A 15,877-nucleotide genomic window follows, 5' to 3' on the forward strand; every position below is an offset into this window, starting at 1 on the left:
ATCACTGTCTCTTTTAAGTTTCTGTTTCAATGACCTGTCCATTGGTGAGAGTGGGATGTTAAAGTATCCCACTATTATTGTGTCGGGTTCAATGTGTGTTTTGAGTTGTAGTAGTTTACTTTATGGATTTGTGTCCTTTTGTGGCATAGATGTTTAGAATTGAGACTTTCTCTTGGATTTTCCCCTCGATGAATATGAAGTGTCCTTCTTTATCACACTTCAAACTTTTGGTTGAAAATCTACTTTATTGGATATTTGGATGGCAACTCCTACTTGTTTCCTCGGACAATTTGCTTGGAAGACTTTTTCCATCCTTTCACTCTGAGATAGTGCCTGTCTTTGTTACTGAGGTGTGTTTCTTGTTTGCAGCAAAATGCTGGGTCTTGTTTGTGTATCCAGTCTGTTATCTTATGTCTTTTTATAGCTGCATTGAGTCCATTAATATTGAGAGATATTAAAGAGAGGTGGCTGTTGGTTTATATGTTTGTTTTAATAGGTGGCTTTATGTGCTTGTGCCACTCTACTTTTGCCTTTGTTGTAATATCCTTAATATATTGTCCCTTCTTTGGTGTAGTTATCTTTCCTTGTGTTGGAGTTTTCCTTTTAGGATCCTCTTCAGGGATGGGTTGGTAGATAGATACTATTTGAATTTGGATTTGTCCTGGAAATATTTTCATATCTCCATCATGTTGATAGAGATTTTTACTGGGTATAGTAGCCTGGGCTTGCATTTGTGTTCTCTTAGATTCTGGATGACCCCCTTACCAGGATCTTCTGGCTTTCCTAGTCTCTGTTGAGAAGTCTGGTGTAATTCTGATAGGTCTATCTTTGTATGTTACTTGACCTTTTTTTCCCCTTTTCAGCTTTTAATATTCTTTCTTTGCTCTATGCATTTAGTGTTTTGATAATTATATAATACAAAGATTTTCTTTTTTGGTGCCATTTATGGTGTTGTATAGGCTTCTTATACTTTTATGGCCATCTTTTTTTTTTTTAGGTTGGGGAAGTTTTCTTCTATGATTCTGTTGAAGACATTTTCAGGTCTTTTGAGCTGGGAACCTTCATTCTCCTCTATTCCAATTATTCTTAGATTTGGTATTTTCTTGTGTCCTGAATTTCCTGGATACTTTGGGTTAGGGGTTTTTTATGTTTTGAATTTTCTTTGACAGTTGTGTCAATCTCTTCTACTATATCACCTACACCTTAGATCCTCTCTTCTATCTCTTGTATTCTGTTGGTGATACTTACACCTCTAATTCCTGACCTCTTTCCTAGGTTTTCCATTTCCAGGTTTGCCTCCATTTGTATTTTCTTTATTGTTTCTACTCCCATTTCTAGGTCTTGGATCACTTTATTCAATTCCTTCATCTGTTTACCTGTGTTTCTCTATAATTTTTTTTCAGTGAGTTATTGATATCCTACTTAAAGGACTCTTATTTTCATGAGATATGACTTTAGGACAGATTCCTGATTTTCAGGTGTGTTGATATATTCAGGGCTTGCTGTGCTGAGAGAACTGGGTTCTGATGATGCCTGTGTATTTTGGCTTCTGTTGCTTTTGGTCTTGGTCTTGCCTTTCACCATCTGGATATCCCTGGTGTTTGTTAGTCTTGGTGACTGTATGGAGTCTGCCTCTTTTGTCCCTGGGTTACTTCATGTCTCTTGGTAGGCCTGCAGCCCCCTCTGTCACAGATCACCTGTGAGGCTTTCCAACTGGGGATCCTCACAGGAGCAGAGAAGATAGTGATCTGTTGCCTTGGCTGCAGTACATCCCCTGGGAGGCCTTCAGACTATTGAGTCTTCATTGGAGCAGTCAATCTGTTTTCCAACTTCCCTGAGTCTACCCAATCCTCAACTGCTCTGAGAGAAGCATCAGCATCTCCTCAAGTGCTCTAAGTGCAGCAGGTCCTCAACTGCTCAACTGCTCTGAGTGCAGTGGGTCTTCAAGGACTCATTGAGATATGGAGTCTTCATGGGAGCAGATGAAATAGGGTTCTGTCCCAGCAGCAAGGACTGGGCAGAAACAAGTCATGCCTCCTTTTAAAATAAGAAATTTAAATAGCATTGCATACTATTATGTTGCCAGATCAGGCTCAGGTTTGGTATATTATCCCAGTCTCTGTGTTTGTATTTATCCTTGCTGTATATAGATTCTCTATGAGAAAACACTTGTTCAGAATTAGACTTGTCTGGTAAAGTTATAAAATTTCCCTAAATGTGAAGGGAAAACTATTGATTTTGTTCATTTTAGTTCATGAAAACATGAATACATATTTTATTTGAAGCAAATGTACTTGACATCAGATGACTGCATATTTACAAATTCAAATTATAAGCATCCATATCCATGAAACCTAGAGTAAGTATCAACATAGTCACAGATGTGAGCACATTTTTTACCTTGAATATATCCTCAATATATGAGGATAAACTTTTGACATTAAATTTCATTAAATTATTGATGAGAGACATATATTCAGTGTTCTTCCTTTTTAACACACATATCTCTGTTTTTATAAAAAAAAAATAACCTTTGTTCTTTCAATTGCATTTAGATCAGTATTATCTAGCAGGTTTTGTCAATTATATGATGTAGATATTATCCCCTGGACAAGGAAGGATCCTTTTGGTGGAGTCAATACAATGCATATATATCAACACTGATATAAAATTTTATTTTATATCCTATGGCTATTTGCCCACTGGATGCCCACCAGAAATGGAGAGAACCTGGAACCTGCTGACTTCATGCCATTGGATACCTTTGAGTTTCGAAATTAATGCTAGGGAGCTGGAAGCTCCTTGGATTGTCTCTGAGACACTCAGCAGAGAGCAGAAACAAAGCACAGGAGCAGCCCCAGGACACACATGCCCTGAAGAAAGCTCCTATGATAGCTTGTTAGTCAGGATTTGGCCTTCAGCCTTGTACTGTGGGGTCTTTTTAGCACAGAGGACTCTCCTGAGGAAGAATGAGTGGATCTGTAGACAGTGGTGAATCTATTTGAGAAGAATTAGGAAATTTGTCTCTGTTGGGCAAAATATGTCAGTGAAGTAAGGCTTCTGACTTGAAATGATTTATCCAATTCTCAGAGTTCCCTAACTCTATTTAATTTTATTATTATTATTATTTTATTTTAATTTATTTTTAATTAGGTATTTTCTTCATTTACATTTCAAATGCTATCCCAAAAGTCCCCCAGACCCCCCCCCCACTCCCCTACCCACCCACTTCCACTTCTTGGCCCTGGCATTCCCCCGTACTGAGGCATATAAAGTTTGCAAGACCATAGAGCCTCTCTTCCCAATGATGGCTGACTAGGCCATCTTCTGATACATGTGCAGCTAGAGACAAGAGGTCCAAGGGTACTGGTTAGTTCATATTGTTGTTCTACCTATAGGGTTGCAGACCCCTTCAGTTCCTTGGGTACTTTCTCTAGCTCCTCCATTGGGAACCCTGTGTTCCATCCAATAGCGGACTGTGAACATCCACTTCTGTGTTTCCCAGGCCCTGGCATAGCCTCAAAAGAGACAGCTGTATCAGGGTCAGCAAAATCTTGCTGGTGTATGCAATGTTGTCAGTGTTTGGAGGCTGATTATGGGAGGCTGATTATGGGATGGATCCCTGGGTATGGCAGCCTTTAGATGGTCCATCCTTTCTTCTCAGCTCCAAACTTTGTCTCTGTAAATCCTTCCATGTGGTGTTTTGTTCCCAATTCTAAGAAGGGGCAAAGTGTCTGCAATTTGGTCTTCGTTCTTCTTGAGTTTCATGTGTTTTGCAAATTGTATCTTGTATCTTGGGTATTCTAAGTTTCGGTGGACTCCAGAAAATCAAATAGCCCCATTAAAAAATGGTGCTCTGCCAGGCATGGGCACGGTGGCACATGCCTTTAATCCCAGCACTTGTGAGGCAGAGGCAGAGGCAGGCAGATTTCTGAGGTCAAGGGCAGCCTGGTCTACAAAGTGAGTACCAGGACAGCCAGGGCTATACAGAGAAACCCTGTCTCAAAACAAACAAACAAACAAAACACAGCAACAACAAAAAAATGGGGCTCAGAGCTAAACAAAGAATCCTCACCTGAGGAATACCAAATGGCTGAGAAGCACCTAAAAAAAATGTTCAGCATCCATAATCATCATGGAAATGCAAATCAAAACAACCCTGAGATTCCACCTCACACCAGTCAGAATGGCTAAGATCAAAAATTCAGGTGACAGCAGATGCTGGCGAGGATGTGGAGAAAGAGAAACACTCCTCCATTGTTGGTGGGATTGCAAGTTTGTACAACCACTCTAGAAATCAGTCTGGCGGTTCCTCAGAAAATTGGACATAGTACTATGGGAGGATCCTGCAATACCTCTCCTGGGCATATATCCAGAAGATGTTCCAACCGGTAAGAAGGACACATGCTCCGCTATGTTCATAGCAGCTTTATTTATAATAGCCAGAAACTGGAAAGAACCCAGATGCCCCTCAACAGAGAAAAGGATACAGAAAATGTGGTACATTTACACAAGGGAATGCTACTCAGCTATTAAAAACAATGAATTTATGAAATTCCTAGGCAAATGGATGGGCCTGGAGGGCATCATCCTGAGTGAGGTAACCCAATCACAAAAGAACTCACATGATATGTACTCACTGATAAGTGGATATTAGCCTATCTCTATTTCTTATTTGTTGCTAACTTCATGTTCTTCACTTGCCCTGGCTAGCATGATTTCTCCTTGCTATGATGCTGATTTATTATGTTATAGCCATCTAGAACTATAAACCAAATTAAACATTTTGTTTCATAAGTTGCCTTAGACAGTATTTTACAACAGCAACAGGAAAATAATTAAAACAAGATTTTTTTCTGTGAATTAACATTGAAGGAATAATTAATGATTATATGGTCTCACTGAGTTAAGCAGGGCATACAACATATGATAGGTTTATCTTCCAGATGAAATATATTCTTCTTTTATGAATTTATTTCTTTGAAATTATTTTTAATTATTATTCTTAAATCTTTTCTTTTTTACTGTCCAGTTGTAATCCCTCTCCTGGTCTTCCCTTTGACTGTTCCTCATCCCATACCTCATTCCCCTATCTTATAGTGGTTGTATCAACCTCCCTCACCTTACCCTACAAAAACTCTCCACTTTCTGGTGCCTCAAGTCTCTGGAGGGGTATATGCATCTTCTCTCATTGAGGCCAGACTACACAGTCCTCTGCTGTATATCTTTAGAGGGGTATTATATCAGCTGTTGTGTGCTTCCTGGTTGCTGGTATGTGTCTGAGAGGTCTTGGGGCTTGAGGGAGAGGTTAGTTGTGACTATTAATCTTCCTATGTGGTTGCCTCCTCCTCAACTTCCTCCAGCTTTTCCCTAATTCAGCCCCATGGTTCCCCAGTTTCTGTGCATTGGTTATGTGTAAGTATCTACTTCACTCTCATTCAGATGTTTTTTGGGCTTCTCAGAGGACAGCCATGGTCACCTCCTGTCTATGAGCACAACACAGCATCATTAATAGTATCAGGCATTGGAGCTTCCCCTTGAGATGGATCTGGAGCTGGGCCTATTATTGGACATCCTGTCCCTCAGGCTTCTCTCATGCTTCTACCCTCATGTTCTTTAGAAAGGAACAATTCTGTGTCAGAATATGCTGGCATGTGGAGCCTCCAGGAGGGAGTGCCATTGAAGGCTTCTGGGTATAATTTAAGGAGTTTTAGTTGGCAATGGGCATTGTATTAACTGAAGACTTTATTACTAATGTGTCTTTCTGTCCAGCAGGCAACTTCTGCCAGGGTTTTATGCAAGATTATTTTTAACCCTCCCTAAAGTAGATTTCCTGTCCTAAATGTCCCTGGCAATCCACCTGTTGGTGTAGCGAAGCTCTATAAGGAGGTTTTTGTCTGGGCTCACACTGAAGACTCAACACTGTGTCTCTTGCACAGTAATATGTGGCTATATCTTCAGTAGTCACAGAGTTCAATTGCAGGAATAGCTGGTTCTTGGAAGTGTCTCTAGTAATGGAGATTCGACTTTTGAGAGATGGATTGCTGTCAGTGGTACCACTGGAGCTTATGTACCCCATCCACTTCAGTTTGTTTCCTGAAACCTGCCGGATCCAGTTCCACCAGTGATTACCACTGGTGATAGAGTAGCCAGTGACAGTGCAGGTGAGGGACACTGTCTGAGAAGGCTTCACCAGGCCAGGTCCTGACTCCTGAAGCAGTACATCAGACAGGATACCTTCAGAAAAGAAGAGTCATTTCTGTCAAGCTCATATTTTAAAAACTCCTCATGAGCACATGTATAAAGTGGCAACACTTACCAGGAAGGGCTGTCAACAGGTACACAAGAATCAACACTCTCATCTTTTAGGCTACACCCCCTTCCTTCAGAGATCACGTTCCAGTGAGAGATATGAGATTCCACAGTCCAGGAGGGGATTTAACTTAGAGCTACAAGAAGCATTTGCATGCAGGGAGTCAGCCTTGTCTTCATAATTGGGGAAGGTAAATAATGAATGCACTTGGTTATTAAAAAAAAAAAAAAGACCATCATGGTCTCCGGCTTCCTATAGTGTGAGCATCCAATAAGGGAGAACTAAGACTGTACAAATCACAGAAAACACATCTAGACATGATCCTACCTTCTAATCCTAGACCATCCTTCATAAAAACTCTCTTCAGATCCTGTGTTTTTAAAGTCTCAAGTCAGTGTCAACATTCCTTTCATATTTGGGTTCCTGACTTATTTCTTTCTTACTTGTAAGTCTACACTGTTTAGTTTTCTTCTCTTATCCCACCCAGGATATGTGTTTCCATCTTTCCTAAAACGTGGTACACACTCTTCTTGTTGTTGCACAGATGACCTCCTATCTTTCCAGTAGAGAGACCTGAGCTGCCTGCACAGGAGTGTTGTAGGTAGGTCGCATGATTTTTTTTTCCTTTTGGAATAACTTTAATACAGAGTTCCATGGGACATGCAATAGTTTAAACCAACCATGCATTGTCTTTCCCTTTTCACCAATTTCTCATCAGCATCTGATGTCACTTGTTTCCTTAAGAAATATAATTGATATTTGGATTAGATGACATCTCAAATTAGCTTTTAATTTACATTTTCTATATAGAGTGTGATGTTAAAACTTCAAAAAGTGTTTACTATTCATATGTTTTATGCATATTTTTCCAATACACAAAGAAACTATAAAATATTTCAAAGTGTGACTGCCATCCTCTTGTTGAATCAATTCATTCTTTGCCTTTCAAAGGCTGAGGGTAGAATTCTGTGGGTGGTGCAGAAAAATCAGTGAACAACCCACTAGACCTTTTTTCTACCTAATCTCACTGTATATCATTTGTGGAATGTTCTCTGTGTGATACATTACAGTCCTTTCAGTACATGATTGTCTGCTGGAGACAGTTGCAATGCTCTGTCATCTTTCTCAGTGTCTGAGCAGAATAGAAACAGAAGTAGGAACACCACAATGGTGGTGATCTGTGGAAAGGGTTGTAATCTTCTTGATAATAATGTGTTCCTTTAAAGTACTATGTCAGTAGAATTCTGACAAAATATCTGACTTTATAATAAGTAGGCTCTCAAAAGTTCTTAAAATTTATATCAAAAGACTGTCTCTATATTGCCTTAACAGCAGGATGATATTCTCTGTGTGATAGATGTAGTTATAAAGAACTTGCCCCAATAGATTTTATAATCTCCCTACCTACACTTCCATCATTTATCATGGTGTGTATAAGCTCCTCTTTACCACAGCTCCAAGATGCCTCCCAGGCTCGAATCCAAATATGAGAACTGCAGGCAGACCCCAAAACTTATCCTTGTCCACATTGGATGTTATTTCCAGTTTGTGAAACAATGAGACTATCTACTGGTCTGTCATAAAGCACCCTTAAAGAGTTTTATTCCAAATAATTCTTTTGATGACATTTTTCCTAATGTCTACATGAGTCATTATAGAAAATGAAGAAAAGTTGCCAATGAATCTGTGAGTCAAATGACAGTTTCATTTATCTCTGCTCAAAGTAACATTACTGGTATTTTTGGTTATTTTGTTAATTTCAGTAACAAAGTCAATGTTTTGACAGTCAGCTTTAACTACTTCTAAATATGCGTGCTTGTATATATATATATTTTTTTACGTGCTTGAATTTTTAACAGCACTTGGGGCACACATTGCCTATATTGTTTCTTCTTTTGTATTACTTCAGTTACTCCTTCCATATTTTAGATTGGTACAATAGGAACACATGTTTAGTTGACTAGAGGAGTGCCAAAATCATGTGAATGAGGAGTGAAAGATACATTCCCTTCAGTATGGCACGTTAAGCTGTTCCTTGCAGCACCAGTAGGTCAGAAAAACAACTTTCTTTCATTTAAATGCATGGTTAGAACTGTCCATTAGTCATTGAAGAGAAGAAAGTGTACATCCTTGAGAAGGAAAACCCCCTTTTAATCTATGATGCTCTGCAACTTTAATGCATACAGCAGGACTATCTCCCTCTTGCACAGCGGACTAATCTCTGGCACAGAGGAAGGCAGAATTCAACTGATCTGATTGTGGAATTTTATATGTTATACTATATTCAATAATACCATTTCCAAACAAATATTCTGAGTATATCCTATGCTGGGACATATTTCTCAGTGCTATACTGAAGGTTTCATCATGCCCCTAAGCCGAGATTATGGCAGGTGTTACTGGAATCCATGTCATGGGTTTCAAACATCAGGGGAATTCAATGATACCTTCCCCAAACCAGAGTTGTTTTTAAACTACTTCTTGGTTTTCTGCTTCCTCATGATGACATCTTTGTGCCTACTAGGGAGTCACATCTGCATTGTTAGTGCTCTGCATTTTGTTCTAAATAGAATGTATCCTATATTTAAATTCGTCCATCAGAACTAAAGATGTAATTATTTTAATATTTGATCTCTATAGTGTTTTTCTGGAAAGTGTGAATTATAACTTGAAACAATTCAGATTATTTTTTAATTTAATTTTATTTGTAATTCCTTTTTTACACTCCATATTCCCTTCCCCACCCCCCATTCATGCTCTGAGTTCTCCACATCCCACACCTCAACCCCACCCCACCCTGTCTCCACGTGGATGTTGCCATAACCCAATCCACCTGACCTCTAAACTCCCAGGAGACTCCAGCCTCTTGAGGGTTAGGTGCCTCATCTCTGAATGAAAACAGACCTGGAAATCCTCTACTCTATCTGTGTTGGGGGCCTCATATCAGCTGGTGTAAGCTATCTGTTTGGTGGTATAGTGTTTGAAAGCTCTCAAGGGTACAGATTAATTAAGACTTCTGGTCTTTCTAGAGGATCACCCTTCTCCTCAGCTTCTTTCAGTCTTCCATATTCTACAACAGGGATCAGCTGCTTCTGTCCATTGGATGGATGCAAACATCTGCATCTGACTGTTTAATCATGAATCTGTCCTAAAATAATATCTGATCGAGATAATAGTGTCCTTTAAGGAGGATATCAATAACTCACTGAAAGCAATACAGGAAAACACAGATAAACAGGTGAAGAAATAGAATAAAGCAATCCATGACCTAAAAGTGGAAGTAGAAACAATAAAGAAAACACAAATGGAGGCAAACCTGGAAATGGAAAACCTAGGAAAGAGGTCAGGAATTACAGACGAAAGTATTACCAACAGAATACAAGAGAGAGTAGAGAGAATCTCAGGTGTAAAAGATACAGTAGAAGAGATTCGGACATCGGTCAAAGAAAATTTAAAACATAAAAAACTCCTAACCCAAAGTATCCAGGAAATTCAGGACACAATAAAGAGACCAAATCTAAGAATAATTGGAATAGAGAAGAATTAAGATTTCCAGATCAAAGGACCTGAAAATGTCTTCAACAAAATCATAGAAGAAAATTTCCCCAGCCTAAAGTATGATATGGACATAAAGCAATAAGAAGCCAAAAAAGCATGAAATAAATGGGACCAGAAAAGAAAATCTCATATTTAGATTATTTTAACAATTCACTATTCTACTCTACTTCTGTTGACCTGGAGCTCTCTGTGTTCCAGTGCCCCCTGCTGACCATGAGCACCTTAGATAGAGTGGTTTTTTTTTTTTTTTTTTTTTTTTGGTCTGAGCTCCCAATTTACTTTCCTCACTGTATCTCTCACACAGTAACACATGGCAGCGTCCTTATTTCTCAGTCTGTTCATGGAACCTTGTGTAACTGTCAACACAGCAACAGCCATGAACACATATCTTGAATACATCCATATATGAGGTGATATATCTTTCTGACCTTAATTTTCATTGCTCTGGTAATGAGAGACATTGATTCTGTGCTATGCCTTTGCTGACCTAATCTTTTTGTTTATAGAAATATCTTTTGTCTTTTTGTCACTTTTGAATAAATATTATCTAGCTCTTTTAGTCTTTTTAATGATATATATGATATAGATATTATTCCCTGGATTAGGAAGGATACACTTGGTGTAAAGAATTAATACAATGCATATAAGCCAACACAGATATAAAATTTTATTTTATATTCCATGACAATCTGACCACTGACAAACAACAAGAAATGCAGAGGAGAGGATCTTAAAACTGCTGAGATCATGATATGTGATACACCTTCTTGTTTCTAAATAAGTGCAAGGGCTCAAACCTCCCAGAAACATCTCTCGGACACTTGCAGCAGGGAGCTGTAGGATTTTGTGGTATCCTGCAACTGGTCCACCACAGCCCTTGATATTGATACCTCTTCTTCAGAGCTGTGATTGAGAAATAGAGACAGCTTTTATTGCAATGAAAATACTGTATGTCCTTGTTATTTGTATATCCAGGGGCATCCCATATCCCGTTCTCTTAAAGGACCATGCCTTTGTCTTCGCTATCTCTTATCCTGCCTCTGTTAGCCCCAACACAATGACAATGGATCTCTCTCTCTCTCTCTCTCTCTCTCTCTCTCTCTCTCTCTCTCTCTCTCTCTCTCTCTCTCCTCTCCTCTCCCCCCTCTGTGTGTGTGAGACATATTTTAGGTGTATTACTAGGAGTAACATATAAATAGGCAAACAACTGTTCTGAAGACATATACTGTTGTTAACAGTTTAGGGCATCCAGGATTCATCTAAGCCTGGAGCTGATACTGTGACAGAGCTCTCCATAGTCAAATGCCACCAGGAGAGAGCTGGTATCCCAGAAGAACTGGCACATCTGTGAGCCCAGGTAAGACCACCATTTCTGCTTCCACCAGAGAACTCCAAAACCTGATAAACAACTTCAGCTATGTAGCTGGATATAAAATTAACTCAAACAAATCAGTAGCTTTTCACTACACAAAGGATAAAGAGGCTGAGAAAGAAATTAGGGAAACAACATCTTTCACAATAGTCACCAATAATATAAAATACCTTGGTGTGAGTCTAACTAAGCAAGTGAAAGATCTGTATGATAAGGACTTCAATTCTCTGGAGAAGGAAATCAAAGAAGATCTCAGAAGACGGAAGGGTCTCCCATGTTCATGGATTGGTAAGATTAATATAGTAAAAATGGCCATCTTGCCTAAAGCAATTTACAGACTCAATGCAATCTCCAACAAAATTCCAATTCAATTCATTACAGAATTAGAAAGGGAAATTTGCAAATTCATCTGGAACAACAAAAAACCTAGGATACCAATAACTATTCTCAATAATGAAAGAACCTCTGATGAATCACCATCCCTGACCTCAATCTGTACTACAGAGCAATTGTGATTAAAATTTCATTTTACCATACATTTCCAGACAGGTAGATCAATGGAATAGAATTGAAGAACCAAAAATAAACTCACACACCTATGGTAACTTTGACAAAGGAGCTAAAACCATCCAGTAGAAAAAATGACAGCATTTTCAAAATATGGTGCTGGCTCAACTGGCAGTTAGCATATAAAAGAATGCAAATTGATCTACTATTTTCTCTTTGTACAAAGCTAATGTTGAAGTGGATCAAGGACCTCCACATAATACTAGAGACACTGAAACTTAAAGAGGAGAAAGTGGGGAAGAGCCTTGAAGATATGGGCACAGGGGAAATATTCTTGAACAGAACAGCAATAGTATATGCTGTAAGATCAACATTTGACAAATGGGACCTCATAAATTTGCAAAACTTTTATAAGACAAAGGACACTCTCAATAAGACAAAAAAGCAACCAACAGATTGGGAAAGATCTTTACCAATCCTAAATCTGACAGAGGGCTAAAAGCCAATATATGCAAGAACTTGAGAAGTTGGATGCCAGAGGGAAAAAAAATACCCCTATTAAAAATGAAGTGCAGAGCTAAACAAAGAATTCTGAAGTGACAAATTCTCAATGGCAGAGAAGCACCTAAAAAAATGTTCAACATCCTCAGTCATCAGGGGAATGCAAATCAAAACAACCTAGAGATTCCAGATCACAGCAGTAAGAATGGCTAAGAAGAAAAATTCAGGTGACAGCAGATGCTGGCGAGGATGTGGAGAAAGAGGAATACTCCTCAATTGCTGGTGGGATTACAAGCTGGAACGACCACTCTGGAAATCAATTTGGTTATTTCTCAGAAAATTGGACATAGTAATGCCTGAGGATCCAGCAATACCACTCCTGGTAATATACCCAGAAGATGCTCTAACATGTAATAAGGACATATGCTCCGCTATGTTCATAGCAGTCTTCTTTATAATAGCCAGAAACTTGAAAGAACCCAGATGTCCCTTAACAGAGGAATGGATACAGAGAATGTGGTATATTTACACAATGGAGTACTACTCAGCTATTAAAAACAATGAATTTATGAAATTCTTAGGCAAATGAATAGATCTGAAGGATATCATTTTGTGTGGGGTAACCCAATCACAAAAGAACACACATGATATGCACTCACTGATAAGTGGATATTCACCCAGAAACTTAGAATACCCAAGATACAAATTGCAAAACACATGAAACTCAAGAAGAAGGAAGACCAAGTGTGGATACTTTGTTCCTTCTTAGAATTGGGAACAAAATACCCATGGAAGGAGTTACAGAGAAAAGTTTGGAGCTGAGTCTGAAGGAATGACCATCCAGAGACTGTCCCACCCTGGGATCCATCCCATAAACAACCACCAAACACAGACACTATTGCTTATGCCAACAAGATTTTTTTGATAGGAACCTGAAATATCTATCTCCTGTGAGGCTAAGCCAGTGCTTGTCAAATAGAGAAGTGGATGCTCACAGTCATCTATAAGATGGAACACAGGGTCCCCAATGAAGGGTCTAGAGAAAGTACCAAGGAGCTAAAGGGGTCTGCAGCCCTATAGGAGGAACAATACAAACTAACCAGTACCCCCCTTCCCCCAGAGCTTATGTCTGTACCTGCATATGTAGCAGAGAATGTCCTAGTTGGCCATCAATGGAAGGAGAGTCCCTTGGTCTTGTGAAGATTATATTCTCCAATATAGAAAAATGACAGGGGCAGGAAGCAGGAGTAGGTGGGTTGGGGAGCAGGGGAATGGGGGGAGGGTATAGAGGATTTCCCAAAAAGAAATAGTATACACAGAAAAAAATTACTTTTAGAAGAATTAGGGAGTGTGTCTCTGTTGGACAAAATATGTCAATGAAGGGAAGCTTGAGACTTGAAATGATTTACACCATTCTCAGAGTTCTCTAAATCTATTTCTTACTTGTTGATAACTTCATGATTTTCACTTGTCCTGAATAACCTGAATTCTGCTTGCTGCCATGCTGACTTATCATTTTATTGCTATCTAGAACTATAAATCAAATAAATATTCCGTTTCATAAGTTGACTTGGACCTAGTATCTTACAATAGCAACAAGAAAGTAATTCAGACAAGATTTTTCTGTGAATTCACATTGTAGAAATTATTAATGATTATATTATCTCACTGAGTTAAACAGGGCATACACATATGACAGATTTAGTTTCCAGACCACATATATTCTTCTTTTATGAATTTATTAATTTGAAATTATTTTAGTTATTATTCTTTAATCTTCTTTTATTGTCCAGTTGTTATTCCTCTCCTGGTCTTCCATTTGACTGTTCCTCCTCCCATTCCTCCTCCCCCTATCTCTTTGAGGTTGTAGGAACCTCCCCTATCCCAACCCCACCATAACTCTACACTTCCCTGGGGCCACAAGTCCCTGGAGGGGTATATGCATCTTCTCTCATTGAGAGAAGACTACATAGTACTCTGATGTATATAAGTAGAGTGATAACATATCAGCTGTTGTATGCTGCCAGGTTGCGGGCCATTTGTTTGAGACATCTCAAGTGTGGGGAGGAAAGTTAATTGAGACTGCTAGTTTTCCTATAGGATTTCCCTGCTCCTCAGCTTCCTCCAGCTTTTTCCTAATTCAGATTGAGGGGTACCCAGTTTCTGTGCATTGATTCTATGTAAGTATCCGCATCTGTCTTATTCACATGCTTTTTGGGCTTCTCAGAGGGTAGCCAGGCTCAGGTCCTGTTTATGAGCACACAATAGCATCAGTAATAGTGTCAGCCCTTGAATCTTCCCCATGAGATGGATCTCAAGGTGCAACTATCACTGAACCTCCTTTTCCCCAGGATCCTCTCAGGTTTTGTTGCTCAAGCTCAAGATCTTTTAGAAAGGAACAATTTTTGGTGAGAGCGGGCTGGCATGTGGAGCCTCTAGGAGCGAGTGTCATTGAAGAATTCTGGGTAAAATTTAAGGAGTTTTAGTATGCAGTGAGCATTGTATTACCTAAAGACCTTATCACAAATGTGTCTTCCTGTTCATCAGTAGTCTCCTGCTAGAGTTTTGAGCAAGATTGTTTTTAATCTACCCTAAAATAGATTTCCTGTGCTAAGTGTATGGGGCAAGACCCCTGTTGGTGCAGAGCTGCTCTACAAGGAGGTTTACATCTGGGCTCACACTGAAGATTCCACACTGTGTCTCGTGCACAGTAGTATGTGGCTGTGTCCTCAGTAGTTAAAGAGTTCAATTCCAGGAAGAACTGGTTCTTGGAAGTGTCTCTAGTGATGGTGGTTCGACTTTTGAGAGATGGATTGTAGGTAATGCTACCACTGTAGTATATGTACCCTATCCACTCCAGTTTGTTTCCTGGAAACTGCCGGATCCAGCTCCACCTGTAATTACCAGTGGTAATGGAGATGCCAGTGACAGTGCAGGTGAGGGACACTGTCTGAGAAGGTTTCACCAGGCCAGGTCCTGACTCCTGAAGCTGTACATCAGACAGGATACCTTCAGAAAAGAAGGATCATTTTTGTCAATCACACATTAAAAAAAAAAAAAAAAGCCCTCAAGACACATGAATGAAATGGCAACTCTCACCAGGAACAACTGTTAACAGGTACAGAAGAGTGAACATTTTCATCCTTTAGGCTATACCCCCTTTTCATCAAAAATCAACCTTCAGTAAGAGAGATATGTGCTACCACAGTCCAGGAGGGGATTTAACTTAGAGCTTGCTGAAGGATTTGCATGCAGGGGGACAGCACCACCTCCATATCTGGGAAAAGTAAATAATGAATGACCTTGTTTATAAAAGAAAGGCCATCATGGTCTCTGGCTTCCTATAGTATGAGTCTCCAATAAGGCAGCGCTAAGACTGTAGAAATCACAGGAAAGACATCTCGATGTTATCCTACCTTCCAATCCTAGATCAACCTTCATGCAGACCCTCTTCAGATACTGTATTTTTAAAGTCTCATGTCAGTGCCAACCTTCCTTTCATAATTGGGTTCATTACTTCTTGCTTTTGTATTAGATATTCCACACTGTTTCTAGGTTTCTTCTCTTATCCCACCCAGAATATGTGGTTCCATCTTTCATAAAACTTGGTACATATTCTTCTTGTT

The 15,877-nt window shown here is 39.3% G+C and overlaps 2 gene segments (V, D, J or C); both read right to left on the reverse strand.

Moving 5' to 3' along the window:
• Nucleotides 1–5,809: 5,809 nt before the first annotated feature.
• Nucleotides 5,810–6,362, reverse strand: LOC110306613. The segment is given in 2 exon segments: nucleotides 5,810–6,237; nucleotides 6,320–6,362. Coding segments are annotated over 2 exon segments (471 nt in total).
• Nucleotides 6,363–7,377: 1,015 nt separating this feature from the next.
• On the reverse strand, nucleotides 7,378–15,393 carry LOC110306614. The segment is given in 4 exon segments: nucleotides 7,378–7,491; nucleotides 10,151–10,227; nucleotides 14,919–15,260; nucleotides 15,351–15,393. Coding segments are annotated over 4 exon segments (576 nt in total).
• Nucleotides 15,394–15,877: the final 484 nt, after the last annotated feature.

Source organism: Mus caroli, chromosome 12 (genome assembly GCF_900094665.2).
Source record: "Mus caroli chromosome 12, CAROLI_EIJ_v1.1, whole genome shotgun sequence".
NCBI classification, from domain to species: Eukaryota; Metazoa; Chordata; class Mammalia; order Rodentia; family Muridae; genus Mus; species Mus caroli.